Source organism: Diceros bicornis, chromosome 31, assembly GCF_020826845.1.
Source record: "Diceros bicornis minor isolate mBicDic1 chromosome 31, mDicBic1.mat.cur, whole genome shotgun sequence".
In the NCBI taxonomy this organism is placed as follows: Eukaryota; Metazoa; Chordata; class Mammalia; order Perissodactyla; family Rhinocerotidae; genus Diceros; species Diceros bicornis.
This window is the reverse complement of record NC_080770.1, coordinates 7295502-7314878: the sequence shown is the minus strand read 5'-3', so window position 1 is coordinate 7314878 and position 19377 is coordinate 7295502. Positions and strand designations below refer to the sequence as shown.

General features: G+C 44.1%; 2 protein-coding genes across 5 annotated transcripts; both read right to left on the bottom strand.

Annotated features, from left to right (window-relative positions):
- Nucleotides 1–2253: 2253 nt before the first annotated feature.
- On the bottom strand, nucleotides 2254–2651 carry LOC131395501 (NADH dehydrogenase [ubiquinone] 1 alpha subcomplex subunit 1-like). Its single transcript, XM_058527362.1, has one exon. It carries the CDS (start codon nucleotides 2583–2585, stop codon nucleotides 2373–2375), a length of 213 nt encoding a protein of 70 aa, XP_058383345.1. The 5' UTR covers nucleotides 2586–2651; the 3' UTR covers nucleotides 2254–2372.
- Nucleotides 2652–11532: 8881 nt separating this feature from the next.
- On the bottom strand, nucleotides 11533–19037 carry EIF1AD (eukaryotic translation initiation factor 1A domain containing). Of its 4 annotated transcripts, none has more exons than XM_058526368.1 (6): nucleotides 18796–19037; nucleotides 17972–18214; nucleotides 17718–17826; nucleotides 17498–17606; nucleotides 17282–17332; nucleotides 11533–16451 (listed from the first exon to the last, which is right to left on the bottom strand). In XM_058526368.1, exons 2-6 carry the CDS (start codon nucleotides 18056–18058, stop codon nucleotides 16307–16309), a joined length of 501 nt encoding a protein of 166 aa, XP_058382351.1. In that variant the 5' UTR covers nucleotides 18059–18214; nucleotides 18796–19037; the 3' UTR covers nucleotides 11533–16306. The 4 variants fall into 4 exon arrangements, with proteins under 4 accessions (XP_058382351.1, XP_058382352.1, XP_058382349.1 ...); XM_058526369.1 differs by having other exon boundaries at nucleotides 17972–18195; XM_058526366.1 differs by having other exon boundaries at nucleotides 17972–18175.
- Nucleotides 19038–19377: the final 340 nt, after the last annotated feature.

The window sequence follows — 19377 nt, the reverse complement described above, 5'->3', positions numbered from 1 at the left end:
ATTCTTTCCAAAATAATGGCCCCTGTGCTTTGGTGGCCTGGGGTTCGCAGGTTCAGATCCCGGGCGCACACAGGTGCACCACTTGTCAAGCCATGCTGTGGTGGCGTCCCATATAAAGTGGAGGAAAATGGGCACGGATGTTAGCCCAGGGCCAGTCTTCCTCAGCAAAAAGAGGAGGATTGGCGTCGGATGTTAGCTCAGGGCTAATCTTCCTCACACACACACACACACACACACACACACACACACACACAACAAAACAAAATAATGGCCCCTGGATTGACCTACTAGTTTACAAGGAAAATGGGGACAGAGGAACATGTGAGACCTCAGCACTAGGATGCGATCAGCCAAACCAGGCACGTGGGAAATTCTACAGGCAAATGAGCTGGTTTCATGAAAAATAAAAGGCACGAGAAAAGGCGAGGGGGGAATGCTACAGATTAAAAAGACACAAGAGACAGCCAAAGGAACACAGTGTAGACCTTGTTTGGATCCTGATTCAAACAAACGATTAAAAAAAACATTTTTGAGTGAAATAAGTCAGAGGGAGAAGGTCAAATACTGTATGATTTCCTTCATTAAGTAGTAGATAATAACAAAAACAAACAAACACATAGAGACAGAGATTGGATTGGTGGTTACCAGAGGGGAAGGGGGGAGGGAGGAGGGCGAAAGGGATAATTCGGCACATGTGTGTGGTGATGGGTTGTAATTAGTATTTGGGTGGTGAACATGATGTAATCTATGCAGAAATAGAAGTATAATGATGTATGCCTGAAATTTATACAATGTTATAAACCAATGTTACTGCAATAAACAAAAAATTAAAAAATAAATAAAAAACATTTTTGAGATAGGGAAATCTGAACACAGATGTGTATTAGATGATATCGAGGAATTATTAATTTTGTTGGGTATGATATTGGCACGTGGTTATGTTAAAAACATCTTTATCTGTTAGAGATACATATAATATACATATACATGTATTACACATATTATATATATATGTATGTTATAATGTATATAAATTGAAGGATGTGATGAGATCTGGGATTTGCTTTAAGTTACTCCAACATGAAAAAATAAATAAAAGAAAAAATAAAAATATGGGGAGTGGGGACGTATGAGGCAGGACTAGCAAGATGCTGCTAGTTATTGAAGCCGGGTGATCAGTACAAGCACCTTCATTATTCCCTTCCATCTACTTTTGTGTATGTTTGAAATTTTCCATTGTAAAACTTTGTTTAAAAAGATAAAGCAAAAATATGTTGGCTTAGCAACAGAAAAATGTACATATGTTCAGCTAAAGACATGAACAAGAATGTTCAGAACAGCACTATTTATAACCGTCCCAAACTGGAAACAACCCAAATGTCCATCGACAGGAGAATGGAAAAATAAATGGCGGATATTCGTATAATGAAATGAACAAGAAGGATGAATCTTGCAGACATGATATAGAGGTAAAGAAGCCAGATATAAAATCGTGCACACTGCTTCCATTTAATACAAAAACAGATAAAATTAATTTGTGCCCTTGTTTCTGGAGGTAGAGACTTGAAAAGGAACAAGAAGAGGCTTCGGGGGGACTGGGCCTGTTTTATTTCTTGATTTGGGTGCTGGATACATGAGTGTCTGCTCACTTTGTGCAAATACATTGAGCTGTATACTTATTATTTGTGCATTTTCTTGTATGAATACTCTTCAATAAAAAGTTTACTTAAAGATATGTAGGCTTGGGAAAGAGGAAGGATATATTATCATAGATCCAGAAGAAATCAAAGTAATCACAAGAGAATGTTTTGAGAAAAAGTATGACAGCCAATTGGAAAATTCACAGGAAATGGATAATTTCCTAGAATACTGTAAAATACCAAGACTGACCTTGGAAAAATTAGAATTCATGAATAGACCAATTACCAAATAAGAGATTGAAAAGGTAACTAAAGATAGTGAAAGCAAAAACTATAAGGCCCCTCGTTATGAAAAAGCAACGTGAAATCAGAAATGTTGGCTCCCTTTTTAAAGATTTTTATTTATTTATTTTTCCCCCCAAAGCCCCAGTAGATAGTTGTATGTCATAGTTGCACATCCTTCTAGTTGCTGTATGTGGGACGCGGCCTCAGCATGGCCGGAGAAGCGGTGCGTCAGTGCGCACCCGGGATCCGAACCCGGGCCGCCAGCAGCAGAGCGCGCGCACTTAACCGCTAAGCCACGGGACCGGCCCATGGCTCCCTTTTTTTTTTTTTTTTTTTTTACTTTTTCATTTTATTTTTATTAGGTACTACATAATACATTACATAACCTTCTAGCAGGGGTAGATGAGTATAACTGAGTTATTTTTCATCAATCAGGAAAATGCTTCCTTAATCAATGTTCTCCAAACCCTTTGACTTATAGTAATGATTAACTCCAGAGATGCGCCTCTCTCTTTCCATCAAACTCCACTGATATGGATAGTAGGCAACCCTTTTTTCCTTGCCCCCGTTAGTGAACCTGTTGAGGCGCACCGTGGCCATTCCGGGGATGAACAAGCACACGGCCATGACGGCCATCCCGGGAAGAATCTCGAACCGCATCGCAACACGGTTACCGGGACCAGACACTTCCTCCCAGGTCCCTTAAAGGTGACCCGGCTTCGGTCCCTTCCGGGTAAGCTCCGCGGCAGCCCGCGAGCGGGCCATGGCTCCCTTTTTAAGGTCATAAATTACCTTACTAGTTAAATTTGTTAGGCTAAAGTAAATTCCTATCACAGGCTGTATTATTTTATAAGCTGATTCTTACATTCCAAGAAGTTTGTCTTTCTCTCATATAAAATATTGAGTTCATGCTAACATACATCAAGCATTGTTTTACGTAATTACATAAGTAACAAAAACGTGTAGTGTGAGAATTAAGGAAAGTCCGTAAACTCTCCCTGTGGTTATTCACTTGAGGTGTAAAGAACTAGTAAAAAGCTCACCACTGTTGCTGTCTCTTATCTTTTTTTGTGAGGAAGATCAGTCCTGAGCTAACATCCGATGCCAGTCCTCCCCTTTTTTGCTGAGGAAGATTGGCCCTGGGGTAACATCCGTGCCCATCCTCCTCTACTTTTTATGGGACGCCGCCACAGCATGGCTTGACAAGCGGTGCGTCGGTGCGCGCCTGGGATCTGAACCTGCGAATCCCGGGCCGCCGCAGCGGAGCGCACACACTTAACCGCTGAGCTACTGGGCAGCCCCTGCTGGCTCCTTTCTCTCTTCTCTAAGGGTCTGTCATTTCCCAGGCCTGTAACTTGCTGTCTTCCAGCTACAGTTGCTTCTAATAAAGAGCTACTGTTAGTTTTCCACATCTAAACACAATGTAAACCTTTGTGGTGGTTATTCTTTGAACCATCAAAAAAGGCACCAGATCTCAATGGTTCTATCTTACCTTTAAATAGCAGATCATTCAAATGCTATTTAAACTATTCCAGACCAGAGGAAAAGATGGAATCCCTCTAACATACTTTATGATGTTAATCAAATGTTAATAGCCAAGTCTGATAGATACTACAAAAAGTAATCTTGCTTATAAATATAAATGCAAGATTTCTAAATAAAACACCATATCGAAAGAATAACACACCACGAGGTTTATTCCAGAAATATAAGGATGATTCTCCATGGGGAATCTATTGACATAATTTATAATATACACAATTAAATAAAAAAACCCACACAATTATATCCATTCTATTTGCTAAAAATACATCATCCATTTCAAATAGAAGCTCTAGGTAAACTAGTGGCCATGGTGGTGAAGGCGCTAATATTGATTGAACTTCCAGAGGAAACAGTGATGGGGGTCGATGCCGACGTCCTGGGCAAAACGCCTCCAGGAGCAGCTCTTTCCCAACTGGGGCCGCTGGCAGCTTCAGTTTGGTGTTTCTCCAGGCTGAGTAACCTCAGGACTGTTTCTTGACCTTCCTGAGATTCCGTGAGTGTATCAGTCAGGGTTCTCCAGAGAAACAGAACCAATAGGATATATACGAGGAGATTTATTACAGGAATTGGCTCACCTAACTATGAAGGCTGAGAATTCCCATAATCTGCCATCTGCAAGCTGGAGAACCAGGAAAGCCGGTGGTGTAATTCAGTCCAAAGGCCTGAGAACGAGGGGAGCTGATGGTGTAAGTCTCAGTTTGAATCCGAAGGCCCAAGGAGCAACGATGTCCGAGGGCAAGAGAAGATAGTATGTCCCAGCACAAACAGAACAAATTTGCCCTTCCTCCATTTTTTTTTTTCCTTTTAGGCCCTCAACGGATTGGATGTTGCCCACCTGCATTGGCGAGGGAGGCTCCTTTACTCAGTCTACTACCGATCCAAATGCTAACCTCTTCCAGCAACACCTTCACAGACACACCAAGAAATGATGTTTCACCAGCTATCTGGGCATCCATCCCTCAGCCCAGTCAAGTTGACATATAAAATTAACCATCACGATGAGTCACCTAAAATGTTGTAGAAAATTCCTTTTTGCTTAAACAAAAACACAGTAGTTTCTATTCTATACAAGTAATACTTTCTATTTGTCTCACTTTCTATTGTTTTTCTCCTTCCTTGCTTTCTTTTTGAATGATTGTTTTTAATATCTTTTCTTTCTAACTGGCTTGGAAGTTATACAGTCTATTTCTACTCTTTTGTAGATTACCCTGAACATTTCACATGTGTATTAACAGAGTCTAAACTTAGTCAAGAGATCTCTCTCTCTTCAGACAAAGCCTTTAGAACTCTTTAATTTTCACGGCTCCCTCTTTTTCTTTGCTGTGTTTTTGTTCTCCAGTACTTTATCTTGACCTTTAAGAACCACCCCCAAATTAGACAGCATCACCATTAATGAATTTGCTCCTTGTTCCTTCTTGCCTCTCAGCTCTCTCCTCTGGAGTCATTTTCATTCTTTCTGAAGTTCATCTTCTGGAAGTTTGTTCTGTCTGTTAGTGATAAACTCTTACATTCTGTTGGTCTGAATGTCTTCACTGGTACAGGATGGGGATGGCTGTCCTCGCTCATGGGGCTGTGGTGAGAATCAAAGTCGCTCCCCCGTGGGCATTTCTCTGAGGCCCTAACACCCTGGGAAGATGGAGTTGGCCTCACTCAGGCGCTCCACTCCGCCAGGCTGGGTCCTGGCCCTCCCTGAAACACCCATTTCCCCCTCCCCAACTCTTGACACACCAGATCCTGCCATCTCAGGTGATTCTCGTCAAAATCCCCTAGCCTGGCATTCCAGGCCCGGTACCTTCCAGACTTAACATGCCCCTGCCCAACGCAGACACACCACGTTACCTGCCCATCCTCAGACCCCTGGCCTTTCCCTCTTCTGTGCACCTGCTCCAGGCGACACTGAGAGAAGCAAAATTGCCCTCTGTGCCAATATATGCTCCACCTTGGGGGGTGGGGAGGAGACAGACAGGAGGGGTCCCAAAAGTGTCTGATTTGTCAGCCCTGGGCAGAAAGAAAGGGGGAAGCGAGAAAGGGGAGGACCTCTGTGACGAGGCCCACTCTCGCAAAGCCCTGTGTGGCCACGGATGATAAATAGGATTGGTAAGACAGATCTTGATTGGCAAAATGCTGAATTATGGGAGACATAAGGTGACTGGGGACCCATGTGAAAGAGGAAGACACTTGGCTTCAGAGACGAGGCCAATGAAGGGAGGCAAGGCAGATAGATGAGTCTGTGAGTTTCAGCATTTTCTAGAAGGGGAACAATTGAAATAGCGGGGTGGGGAGGACCCCAGGGAGAAGACCCCTCTAGAGACTGGAGTTCTGCGGTCTCACCCCGTCTGCCCACCCACCAAGGTCCCACGGCCTCTTGAATCCCCCGCCATTTTCTGAAGGGGGCTTCTGGAGGGGAAGGCACAGCCACGGATCCTACTGTACGGCTCCCCCGCACCCTGATTTGGGGCCTTTAAAACTGCAAGATGACTAGGGCAGCTCCCCGCCTCTCTCCAGGGGCTCTCGGCACACACTCCAGTCTGTCTGCTGGAGGGGAGGGGGACGGATACCGCCCGGTAGGCGAATTCCCCTCTGTGGAACCTGTGTTTCTAGCGGAGACCAGTCACAAGTGCTGTCAGGGCACTTGGACCCTCGTGTTGGACTGAGACCACTGTCACATTATCTGAGTGTATAGTTGGGATGGACGGTTACCGTGCCGCAGCCCAGGGACACCTGCTGGTTGGATGTGTTTATTGTGACCCCTGCTGGTAGCTTCTATAAATGCTGAAGGAATAGAGCCAGGAACTGATTACACCTCCTCACTTGGGCCACAGTCATGCGGATGGAACCGCAGTGCCTACCACAAGGAGGAAGCGAGGACTCTTCTCATACAAGAATGGATGAGAGCAGAGTGATACCCAGTACCAGCCCCATGTTTAACAGCCTGGACTGGTCAGTAACAAAGGTTTCTGGTACTTGGCGGCTCACTGTGAACCAGCAAGGGTTACATAACGCAGTGAATATTTTAGCATCTTCAGACTCTATTATAACAATAACTGAGAAGATTGCTGCCACTTCTGGCAACCGGTAGACAGCCTTGGACGTTGCTAATGCATTATTCCTCTGTGTCACCAGGCAAGACACGCAATGTGCCTTTACACCTTCCACAGGGACTTTGGATTCGCTTGCAATATGTCATCAATGGACCAGACTTGAGCACAACACAAGCCACTTGTGGGGTGTCCTGACTTTCCATTACATCGATGCTGTTCTGACAGTGGATCCTACTGAAGAGACCGTCCACACCACCTTGCACGCTCCTCAGATACAGGTAAACAGAGATGGTTGGGCCTTGAATGAAGACAAAATCCAGGGTCCTGCAAGGCAAGTAACTTCCTTAGGGGACATCTGGGCAACTACTAAGGATAAATTGCTGGCCTATGCCTCTAACTACAAAGAAAGAGGCCCTACACCAGTTTGGCTTCTTTGTACAAGAAGGCAGCCTACTCTACTCCAGATACTCCACTCCGATACTCCAGAACACTCGGTATTCCTTCTACATTTATGGAAGCTACCAGCAGGGGTCACAATAAGCAGGCTTGAGTTTAGGAATTGTACTAAAGCCTTTGTACTGGACCACCAGACAAGAAACCAAGTCTGAACAGGCCCCTTCCAGGCAATAGGATGCCTTGGAAGATCGGGAAGCTGTAGACCAAGGCCTGCCACTGAGCCCCGTCTCCTTCAGAGCCATGGAATTTATCTTAGCTTTGCAAATTATATTCCACCAGTACGCACTGGCCCCAGGGCATTTGCATTTATGGCCTTCCTCCTGCTGCTGAGAAGTGCATGCTCTGTAGAATCCCACACGTATTCCCTCAGCACGTAACAGATTCGTGCTGGCCAGATTTCAACAGCCAGCACCTGCCAGTCTTTCCCTGAGGACATCCTGGTCCCTGAAGCCTGGTCACCCCCGCATGGGTGGGCCGGTAGCTAACGCCTCCAGAAGCAGCCCTCCAACAATGGCTGGTGGGAGCTGATGGGAAAATATCCAGCTGCCTTGCCCCACAGCGGGCTATCGCTGAGGTGTGTCAGACACTGGCTCCCAGAGTTCTCCATAGGAGAAATTTCCAGTATAGTCACCTGTAGTTTAACCCTGCTAGAGAACTCAACCTGAGCTGAAATAAAGAACACCATAGATGGGATATACAACAGAAGGCATACAGTTTAGGAATGAAACAGTGAATTAGAAGACCAGATTGACAAAACCTTCTAAGAGGAAGGACTGAAGAAATAAAAAATGTAAAAGAAAAGCTAAGAGATATGGAAGATAGAAGTAAAGGTGATAACATCTGAATAATGAGAATTCTAGAGAGAAATATAAACATGAAGGGAGAAAATATCTGAAGAAATAATGAAGACAAATTTCCTGGAATAATACAAATATGAAGCACTTTGGATCAAAAAAGCCCAAAGAGTGCCAAAAGGGGTGGGGGGGAATAACTCACAGCTACATACATCATCTAGAACTTTAAGAATATCAGAGATAACGCTTACAGAGAGAAAAAACATACCACATACAAAGGAAAGAGAATCAGACTGATTCAGATTTTTCAATAGCAACACTAGATGTAAGGAGACAATGAAGTAGTATTTTCAAAGTATTGAAGGAAAAGAATTTAAAATCTAGAACTTTATATCCACCGAAACTGTCATTCAAATATGACAGATGGGTCCCAATATACCAATTATTACAATGAGTTAAATGGACTAAATGTATCAGTTAAAAGAAAATTAGTGATTCAATTTTTAAGAATCCAGATACACACAGAGACATCTAAAGCATGGCGACATGCACAAATTGAGAGTAAAAGGATGGAAGAAGACTTAGTGGGCAAAAATACTAACCAGAAGAAATCTGGGGCAACTATACTAACACCAGATGAAAGAAACTAAGATTAAAAGCATCTGCAGGGATGGAAAGTTATTCCCTAGTGAAGAGTTCAATTCACAAAAAGGGACATCAATTTTAAACATGTTGTACTTAACAACATAAACTCAAAATATATTAAGCAAAAATTGACAGACTACAGGAAGAAATCATTCAATCCACCTGAGGGATCCACTGCTGGTGAATGTCAGTCGGGGCAGACACTTTGGAAAACATCTGGCATCATTGCCTAAAGTTGTGACAAAGCAATTCCACGCCTACAAACTGTCCCAAGAGAAAGTCTCCCACATGTACAAAGACACATGTACAAGAATGTTTACAACAGCAAAAATATGGGAAGAACCCAAAGGCCATCAGCAGGAGAGTAAATGGGTAAATTGTCCCACAAGGAAATACTGACAATCAAAACAAATGAACCACAGCAACAAAGAGCAATAAGGGGAATCACAGTAATGTAATGAAAGAAGTTAATCAAGTGAATAATTAAATAATAACAAATTATTAAATGAAAGAAGTCCGCCCCAAAATACGACATTCAGCATATGCTTTTCATAAGGTTAAAAATAACTTTTAAATATAAGAAAACCATATAAAAAGAAACCAAAGGCATATGGAATTTGAGATGGTTACCTTGGGTGGGAGAACAGAATGGGATGGGTGGGGGCCGGGTGTGCGGGGTGGGGGGGGCATATGGTCGTTTGGGTTATTGTCAAGTCCTAGCTTTTGTTTAGTAGTGGTGGGTTTGAAGGTGCTTACATTATTAAAAATAACCAATTAATTATTAAAATACAATAATTTATTGACCAAAAAATGAATCATAATGAAAATCAGAAAACATTCAAAATTAAACTATAATTAAAATACTAGATACTTCACACCTATCAGGATGGCTACTATCAAAAAAAGGACAAAATACAGGGGCCAGTCCGGTGGTGCAGCAGTTAAGTTTGTGCGCTCCGCTTTGGCAGCCCAGGGTTCACCAGTTCAGATCCTGGGCGAGGACCTACGCACTGCTCATCAAGCCATGCTGAGGTGGCATCCCACAAAGAAGAGCTACAATTCTACAACCATGACACACAACTATGTACTGGGGCTTTGGGGAGAAAAAAAGAAGATTGGCAACAGATGGTAGCGCAGGGTGGATCTTCCTCAAAAAAAAAAAAAAAGAAATCTCTTAAAAAAACACAAAAAACAATGTGTTGGCGAGGGTGTGGAGAAATTGGAACCCTTATGCAGTATTGGTGGGAATGTAAAATGGTGCAGCCATAGTGGAAAACAGTATGGTGGTGGTTTCTTAAAAAATTAAAAATAGAATGACTGTATAATCCAGCAATTCCACTTCTGGGTATATCTCCGAAAGAACTGAAAGCAAGGTGTCAAAGAGGTATTTGTACACCCTGTTCATAGCAGCATTATTCACAACAGTTAAAAGGTGGAAGGAATCCAAGTGTCCATCAACGGATGAATGGATAAGCAAAATGTGGTCTATAGGTACAATGCAATATTATTCAGCCTTAAGAAGGAAGGGCATTCTGACACGTGCTACAATGTGGGAGAACCTTGAGGGTATTATGCAAAGTGAAATAAGCCAGACACAAAGACAAATATTGTATGATCCCACTTACTTGAGGCATCTAGTCAAACTCTAGAAACAGAACGTAGACTGGTGGGTGGTTGTCAGGGCCCGGGGAAGGGTTGCAAAGGGGGACTTGTTAATGGGTATGAAAACGTTTGGAGATTGGCTGTATGACAATGTGAATGTACTTAACACTACTGAACTGTACACTTAAAAATGGTTAAGATGGTAAATTTTATCAGTATTTTAATAAAAAAAAAACACCCCAAAACTAGATACAAAAACACATAGAGCTGCATCAAGGGAAATTTTAGCCTTAAGAGGTAAGACTGTCCCACAAATTACCTAATTACAAAGGGAAAATGGTACCCTTATAGGGAAATGATTTAGAAGCCATCCCTTTAGCCAGGCAATCAAAATTAGCCTCGCTGATATTTGGACACCCCACATCACGTGACTCCTGAGCAACAAGCAATAGACACACGTCAGCTCTACCCCTGGTGACGCAGAACAGCACATCAGCTCTAGGCTATTTTTGCTAAAATTGTTTAACCCAAATCTAAGTCTGCAAAAACATTCACACAAATCCAAATGCGTGATGTAAGATCTGAACTTCACTAGCCTGAACTTGTCAAAAAGGTCCATTTAAGGAAAAACAAAACAAAATCATTAAGGCGTTTCTTCTAAATCAAAAGAGGTTAAAGAGATTTAACAACTAAAGGTAAAATCTATGTGTTGTGTATATAAAAACATAGAATGTGGCAAAAAATGTTATAAATTGGTGATCCTGTTGAAGGGTATACAGGTACTTATTTTACAATTCTTTCACTTTTTCTTCAGGTTTGAAAATTCCCTAAATAGTTTGGGGTGGGGGAGGAAGTAACGCTGAAGATTCGAGTTAAGCACACAACCACAGGGGTCAGGAAAAGAACCACAGCGTAAACCCAAGGGAGTATATGTAAAGGGGAACATGGTAAGAGCAGAAATTAAGACGGAAGAAAGCAATACTGAAGAACGACGACAAAAAGCTGGTGCTTTGAAGAGACTAATAAATGAACTTCTGCCAAGACTGACAGGATAAAAAAAGAAAGCGCAAATAATATTAGATATAAAAAAGGGGACATAACTTTGGACACAAAGTTATAAACATAAGGCAATTCTACAAACAATTTTGTGCCAATAAATTTGAAACCACAGATAAAATGAGAATACATGAAAATATTTTTCCTTGAAAATATAACTGACTCAAGAACAAAAATGTGAGCAATCTATTATCAATAAAAATATAGTTAAAAATCTAACCACCCACCCCAAAAATGCCAGGCATGGTTGGTTTTATAGTTAAGTTTTACCGAAAATTTTAGAAACGCAAAATTCCAACCGTATACAAACACTTGTAATGGAAATACAAGGAAAGAATGCTCTCCAACCCATTTTATGAGGTTGGCATAATCTTGATATAACAACCACACAAGGGAAAGCTTAAACCATCTTATGAGCCTGGATGCCAAAATACCCCCAAATATCAGAAAACCAAATCCAGCAATATATTCAAAAATACATCATGACTTTTTTATTCCAGGAATGCAAAGACGTCTTAATGTGAGAAATTGTCAAGATATCTCACCACATTTACAGATTACAGGAGAAAAACCACGTGGCTAGCTCAGATTGCCGTGTGTGCGCCTCGCACACATATACAGGTGGCTGGATGACAAGGGAGGACAGTGAGCTGCATGGGGAAGCTCTAGGGAAAATGGCCTGGCTGTAAAGGTTGGCCCTAAAGTGACAGAGGCTCAGAGTCTGAAGGGCCACAAGTCTCAATCACACAGACTGGCTGTGGCTCTTAAAACACTCAGCTCATTCTGGGAGATCTATTCATCCGTGGTTGGAATCCACCACTCAGTTGGGAGAACAGACGTGGAATTCAGCTTCAGAGAAGGACAAAGGGGAGTAGTATGCAGAATACTAGGACTCTATGTCCATCAAGATTCTTAGCTACAACCCACAGGAGCTACATAGCTGATAAGAGATGCAGAAGTGGAGATTAAAAGGTTTTGGGGGGGGGGCACGGAAGACGTTATTAGGCAAATCACAGACTTACTGAGGGCTGGACAAAAACAAAAGGCCAAGCTTACAGATACAAAGCCAAAAAAATCACAGATACACATGATAAAATGGGGAACAGCCAAAGGAGTATTTAGAGGAAAATTTATAGCCCTAAATATGTTAAAAAACAAGACTGAAATTAAGTTAAGCATACAATTCAAGAAGCTAGAAATGAGCAAATAAACCCAAAGAAACAGAAGGAAAAGGCTAATAAAGTCAACAGACATCTTGCAAAGCTAGTCAAAGAAAATAAAATACACAGAACACAGGACAAACGTTTGTTGGGTTTATCTGCTCTCACTTCTTGCCCCCTTATTCCATTCTGTGGGAAATGCATGTCACATGGATCACATGTGGCTCACCTTGCCTCCCCCCAATCTTCTATCCCCCCTACTCAGCCCTGGCCACAGTGATTGCTCAGGAAAGAGCAAGTGACCTGAGCAAGACCAATCAGTCTTCCCAGAAATACAATGATCCTGAAGAGGGAACTCTTTGTAAGGACTGAGTATAAACTGGAGCTTCATGTAAAAAACACCTGTAGGGAGAAAGGGATTGATCAACCAAGAGGAGCAGAGACGATCTGAGAAACAAATGAGAGAGCCCTAATGAAATCATGCTGGCCCTGCATCAGCTCTGCCCAAACCTGTACTCTTAGACCTCAGGCCAGTAAGCTCTTGTTTGCATCTGCTAGTTCAAGTTAGATTTTGTCACTTATAAGAATTCCCAAATGACAGAAATACTATGTATGACTTTTTGCCCAGAAAAGCATAAATATACATGAAATACATGCTCCTAAAAAAGTATAAATTACCAAAATTGACTTGAGGATAGAAAACCTGATAAAATGTCACAGAGGAAATTAAAAGGCAGTCAAAGATCTACCCCTAAAAAAGGCATCAAACAGAGATGTTTTTATAAATTCTACCAAACTTTGAAGAAACACATTTCTTTCCTAGAAATTATTCAAGCCCAAAGAAAAAGATTAAATGTCTCCAAACCCATTCTACAAAACTAGCATAATGGTATTATCAAAATGGGACAGGGAGATCATTAAAATAAAAAGTGAGGTTGGCCCAAATATAGATAACAAAAATTCTAAATAATATACTATAAAACTAAGCAGTGTTTACATCAGAATGCAAGGATGGTTCAACATTTGGAAACCTATTAATGTAAATCAGTACAATAATAAAATCTTTTGATTATCTCAATAGAAGTTGAAATTCATCAGTGTTGATTAAAGGAAAAAAATCCTCAGTAAGCTAGGAACAGAAGGAAACATCTTCAGCCTAGTGAAGGTTATCTACCAGAAACCTAAAGCAAGAATCACATTTTGTGATGACACATGAGAACCACTCCCACTAAGACAGGAACAAATGAGGGTGCCATTCAACATTGTACTGGAGGTTCTGGCCTCTAATTCACAAGAAAAAGAAATGAGTGTAAAGGATACGATAAAACCGCCACTAGTCGGATATGATTTGACTCTCTACCTAGAAAGCCAAGAGAACTGAATTATTAGAACTAATGAGAATTCACCTACATCAACTAGGTGAGCACACAGAGATAGCTGTCCTATGTGCCAGTGATGGTTAGAAACGTAATTTCAAAAGATCCCATTCATAACAACAAAGAACTCTAAAACTGCTAGGACTAAAACCGAACTAGAAATGCAAAAGACCCATATGAAGACAACACCTGACAAAACAACGTACATACCTCATGTCCGGGTAGGAAGATTCAAAACTTAAATACCACTTCTCCCCAAATCAAACTATGAGATTTAAAGCCATACCAATGAACATCTCAATAGGACTTCTAAATGAAAATTGACAAGTTCGTTCTAAAGTTCTTACGTAAGAGAAAATGAGAAACTTTCAAGAAACAGAGGGGCAGGGGTGAGGGTGCTATGAGATAGCAATCACGCTACAATATATAGTATGTGTACATGAGACCAACGGGACAGATTAGAAATTGCAAAAACAGATTTTAATACCTGCAGGAGTTTAGTTTATTTTAAAAAGGTATTTAAAATCAGTGAGGAAAGAATGACCCATTCAATAAATGATACAGGGACAAGCAGCTAGCCCTTTAGGGAAAAAAGCTATCTCCCATAAAAAATAAACTTCAGAACAGTTAAAGATAGATACGTGTATATACTCTTCAACTCATCTGAAGTTTACTTTTTGTGTATACATATACACACATATACATTTTCATGTGTGTAGATACACATGTACCTATCCACGTGTACATATTTAAAGCTATACTAAACAAACAGAAGAGAAAGTGACTGAGGAGCAGATAAACCAAGTGGTAGCTGGAGAGGATGTGGGATCAGTGACAGGTTTTCCTGGTTGTTTTTTAGATGGGAGACTACAGCACATCTGATGCTCACACATGCAGTAGAAAGGATGACAAAAATACAAAACCCACAAAAAGCCCTTAAGAAAGAGGAGAGACAGGCTTCAAAGCACAAGAGGAAAGGCTGAAGTCCCAGTGGATTACAATGGGAAGTAAAAAGGAAGATCCATGAGCACATCTGCAATGTTGGTAATAGGGAGGTGAGAGTTCCCTCCAATGGCTACTATTTCTCAATGAAGTAAGAACTGTGGTTGGTAACTAGCAGAGGAAGGGAGAATTGACAGATACGACACAAGTTTTGAAATACCTGCTAGGCAGTGTTGACTGCTCATCTGAGGTTTGTAATTATGAATTTAAGGTAAAACGAGTAGGCCAGGTTGGCTGTTGTCTCTGGCAGTAACTTGGGTGCAGGCACAGAGGTGAATGACTGGGCTGGCCAGGGTTAGGGTTTTACCAGACGAATACAATGGAGGGAGACAAGAGAGTGGAGGGGGTGGACTGTGGAACTGATGCTGCACAAGGAGGGAAGTGAAGACAGGAGCATAATGGTGAGAATGTGGCAGGGCTGACTTGGAGGATGAAGATAAAGAATTCTTGCAGAGGCAGTAGTTAAGTACATAAGCAAGAAAGCCAGAAGGCAATGACTGTACAGCTATTTGAATTCAAAAGGTGCTTCAATTTCTAGCAAGGTCAGGGGTCCAGGGAGTGACTAGGCATGTAGGCAGCAGGCCTGGAAGAGAAGACAAGGGTGTTAGTGATGAGATATCAAGGAACTACGGGGCCATAGCACTGAACAGACCCTCCATGGGATGTAGAAAATAATGACATAAGCCGGGGTAGAAGACTCTAAGCCAGAAGGTAAACTCTTCAGCGACTGAGCAGTGAAGGTCAATGCCAGCAATGAAGAGAGAGAGTACATACCCAGAGATAAAAGATTCAAAGGAAAAGCGAGATGATGTGGTTTGCGAGAGGGCTGAGGAGTGACGGTCTGAGTAGCCACAAGGAGGCCACCAACCAGGGGATGTACTTAGTAGCATGGAGGTGGGCACTCCTGCCGTCACGGGTGACTAGAAAGGCAGGGAAAGGGTGCCGGCCCGGTGGCGCAAGCAGTTAAGTGCGTGTGCTCTGCTGCGGTGGCCCAGGGTACGCCAGTTCAGACACCGGGCGTGCACCAACACACCGCTTGGCAAGCCATGCTGTGGCGGTGTCCCATGTAAAGTGGAGGAAGATGGGCACGGATGTTAGCCCAGGGCCAATCTTCCTCAGCAAAAAGAGGCGGGTTGGCAGATGTTGGCTCAGGGCTGATCTTCCTCACAAAAAAAAAGTGTAGAAAGGCAGGGAAAGCACCTCACGAGGTGCTACGAAATTTGTCCTGAGGGTCTCACAGAGGCAGACGGGCACTAGGCCCTATGGCTGTAATCCTGAATGCCTGAATCAGCATTAACCAGAAGCAGGCAATGAAGTGGGACTGTCCCCAGTTACTAAATACATGCAAGGAGCCACAGTACAGGGCCTGGCACCTTCTAAGTGCCCAATGAGACAGAAAGAACCTAGGAAAATTCCAGCTATTCCCCATTTCCTGCCCATTCAGCCCACCTGCTCGTGAGGCCTCCACCAAGGAGCAGGTTTCAACTTCATCACAAGTCCCTCTTCCCTCCAGAAAGGGACTCGGACACCAGCACAAGTCACCACCCACCAGGGGTTTAATTCTCCTGGGTCAGAAGGTCAGTTCAGAGAGGGGCTCTGCCTTGTCCCCACCCAGTGGGGAAGACCTGCAGAGCACCCTGGGAATGTCCATGCTCAGAGGAGCCAAAGAGTCTCTGAGCAAGAGGAAAAGTGGGTTCTGGGGTCTCAGGCCGCCTCCTCCTCTTCGCTTTCCTCCTCACTCTCATGATACTGTCTGCGGTTGGTGTTAACAAAGAGGTCGGAATCGTCTTCAGAGCTGGACTCTTCTCCTGATGACTGCGGCTCAGCTGAGAGTTCTGGCTGAGTCTGTCTACATGGGGAAAAAAGAAAGAGTTAGCCCAATGCCTTCTGGGGAAACCAGATCTGCAATAAAGGAGGCCCACAAAAAGGAGGACCACATGGCCAAGCAGCCAGGGCTCCGCAAATCAGACAAAGAGAGAGGCAGAGCAAAAACAGCCTAAAGACTACCTCCCAACCCCCCTCAAAAGTTTGCTAGACCCACAGGTTTTAATAACAACCATTCTACCACCACTGACTCTCAGTGGACCCACATTATATACCACGTACTATACTAAGCAATTTCATAAACACTGATTCCTTTAACCCTCACAAAGCTCCCCCCAACCCTCTTTTTTTTTCAGTGAGGAAGACCGGCCCTGAGCTACCATCTGTTGCCAATCTTTCTGTTTTTGCTTGAGGAAGATCGTCCCTGAGCTAACATCTGTGCCAGTCTTCCTCTATTTTGTATATGGGACACCACAGCATGGTTTGATGAGCAGTGTGTAGGTCTGCGCCCAGGATCCAAACCTGTGAACCCGGGGCTGCTGAAGGGGAGCGCGTGAACTTAACCACTATGCCACTGGGCCGGCCCCAAAGCTCCCATTTTAAAGGTGATGAAATTGAGGCTTAAGAGATTAAGTAAGCTGCTTCAAGTCACTCAGTTATAAGTGGCAAAGCTAAGATTTTAACCCAGGGCCTCTGACTTTCAAGCCATGCTCATAACCATATATTATAGCACACGTTTAAGAGTTCTCACCAGGAACCCTATGTAGGGAGAAAGGAAAGCTCTATTTTTCCCTCAAGACACCAAGGCCTGAACCCCTATTTTCTGTCCTCCCTATCCCAAGGCTTGTTCCTCACCTGTTCCTGTTGTTGTTGTGTTTCTCAGCCACTTCAGAGAAGGCCTCAGGCCTGTGCCAAGAGAAGAGCCAGAGTCAAAAAGGAAAGAGAAATCTTTCAGCCAAAAGGCTGTTTCCAGCTGTCCCCGCCTGGGATGCCATGATCTTCCCTCCCCCAGTTCCACAGCTAGGAAGTCAATCCTCCCAGAAGCCAGAAAGACCAAGGGGCCTGCCCTACCAGAGCCCCTCCTTCTGCAGAGAGCGCACATGGTCCTTGCAGAGCACAAAGGAGATCTCAGCCTTCACCTTTTCTCCCTCTTCAATAGGGTCAACAATGAGAAAGTCCCCTGTCCACCAAGAGGAGAAAAGACAGTCAGTCCTGCTGGCAGTGGGGAAAGCCAAAGGCAACGAAAATGGTTCTGCCCGCCCCTCGCCCCCCCCAGAGCTGCCTCTCTCACCTCTCTTGATCCAGATGTTCTTGCGGTATTTGGAAGGCATGCTTACCAGGAAGCGCTGCCCCTGGGCTGTCTCCACTTCATGCAGATTGTTCCCTGGGGTCCTGAGTACCTGGTCCAGGAGAGACCAAGAACCAGTCAGGCTGATCAGCCAGCTTGAACACCCTCTGAGCTACAGTGCACCCTGCTCTCACCCCAGGGGCCCAATGGGAGTGGAGGAGTAGTGGGCAGAGCAGCCTGTGCCCAATGCCACTCACCCGCACGATCTGCTGCTGATCAGAGGGCACCATGTGCTCCCCCAGCACCTCCTTCACCACATGCTTCCTCTTGGTGGCCTGAGACATGCCGGGTCCTGTCCCAGGCAGGTGAGGGACGCAGAGACTGTCAACTCCTCCTTCTGAGTTTCTTGGACGGCAGGCTCAGAACCCAGAACTGTTTTGAAGATGAGGAGGAGCCTTTTACTGAGGAGTGACACAGCGTCCTGGTTAAGAATGTCGCCTCTGAAATCCAATTGCTTCGATTCAAACCCTATCTTGGCTATTCCTAGGTGTTCAACTTCCCTAGGCCTCAAAAAAAAAATAATAGCTAACGCAAAGCATTACTGTTAGGAGAAAATGACAAGAGAGCCCTTAGCATGGTGTACGACACATACAACAACTCATATTGTAAGTACTAGCATAATCATAAAACCTACGTGTTCTAGAGTAATAAATCATTCTGGTAACAGCTCGGGAAGGAGGATGAGATAAATCGCATCGTTCTCAGCACGCTTGTACATTACAGGCATAGCATAGCCACACAACACAGATGCTCAATCTCTCAACACATTACAGGTAGAGACCAGGCGGGAGACCATCGCGATAGTCCAAGCTAAGAATGAATTAACTGAAGGTCAGGGTGAGCCGGCTTGGTCTGCGGCATCTGCGATATTTGTGACTTGGCTACTGAGAAGACAAGCACTGGTACCACCAAGATCGATGGCTTCCAAACGAAACTCCGAAGTGTCACCTCTAGTTGCCCTCCCACCCCTCCTCCCTCCCTATCCCGCAGGAAAGACGCTCAGAGAGAGACCCACACTTACTCTCTGGCCCTCGTCTCCCACGAGTGCTGCCTGAACGACCCCGTTTCTCCAGGCTGGAGGCTAAGAGCGGTTCCTCCACGACACACTTGGCAGCTGAGCCAAGGAAGGCACAGAAAAGGGACTTGCCGGCGGTCACGACGGTGGTGTCGACTCGGACTCAGGTCTCCCGCACCTCCGCATCCCTCCAGACTCCTACAAGCCCGACGCCGACGACGACAACGCGAGTCAGCCTGCGTCGGTCCCTTCCGAGCACCGTACTTCCGGCGCTCTCGGAAGCTCTCGGCCACCCCCCCCCCCCCCCCGGCCCTTGTCCGTCTCTCTAACTCTTCCCCCCGCCAGGTCGGCCGAGGCTAAGTCCTAGAGTTCCGGGTGCCGGGCAGCGAGGAAATGAAGTTTTCTCCTCCGAGGCCTCCGCTCCCCGAGACCGGAAATGCTGTCCCAGAAGCGAGATCATAGAAAGGACCCCCGCTTCCCGCGAAGCGACCAGAAAGAAGCGCCTACTAAAGGCACCGTCGAGCTCCGGAGCGCCTCATCTCTATGGCTCTAGGCGGCTAGAAGTGCCCAATTTAGATTTTTTTTTTT

Excerpts from the sequence above, each read along its gene's own strand:
- LOC131395501 (XM_058527362.1), bottom strand. The coding sequence starts at position 2,585 with ATGCGGTTCGAGATTCTTCCCGGGATGGCCGTCATGGCCGTGTGCTTG.
- EIF1AD (XM_058526368.1), bottom strand. The coding sequence starts at position 18,058 with ATGTCTCAGGCCACCAAGAGGAAGCATGTGGTGAAGGAGGTGCTGGGG. Across the intron at positions 17,827-17,971 it reads ATCAGCAGCAGATCGTGCGG|GTACTCAGGACCCCAGGGAA; the intron begins GTGAGTGGCATT and ends CTCCTGGACCAG. Across the intron at positions 17,607-17,717 it reads GAACATCTGGATCAAGAGAG|GGGACTTTCTCATTGTTGAC; the intron begins GTGAGAGAGGCA and ends CTTGGTGGACAG.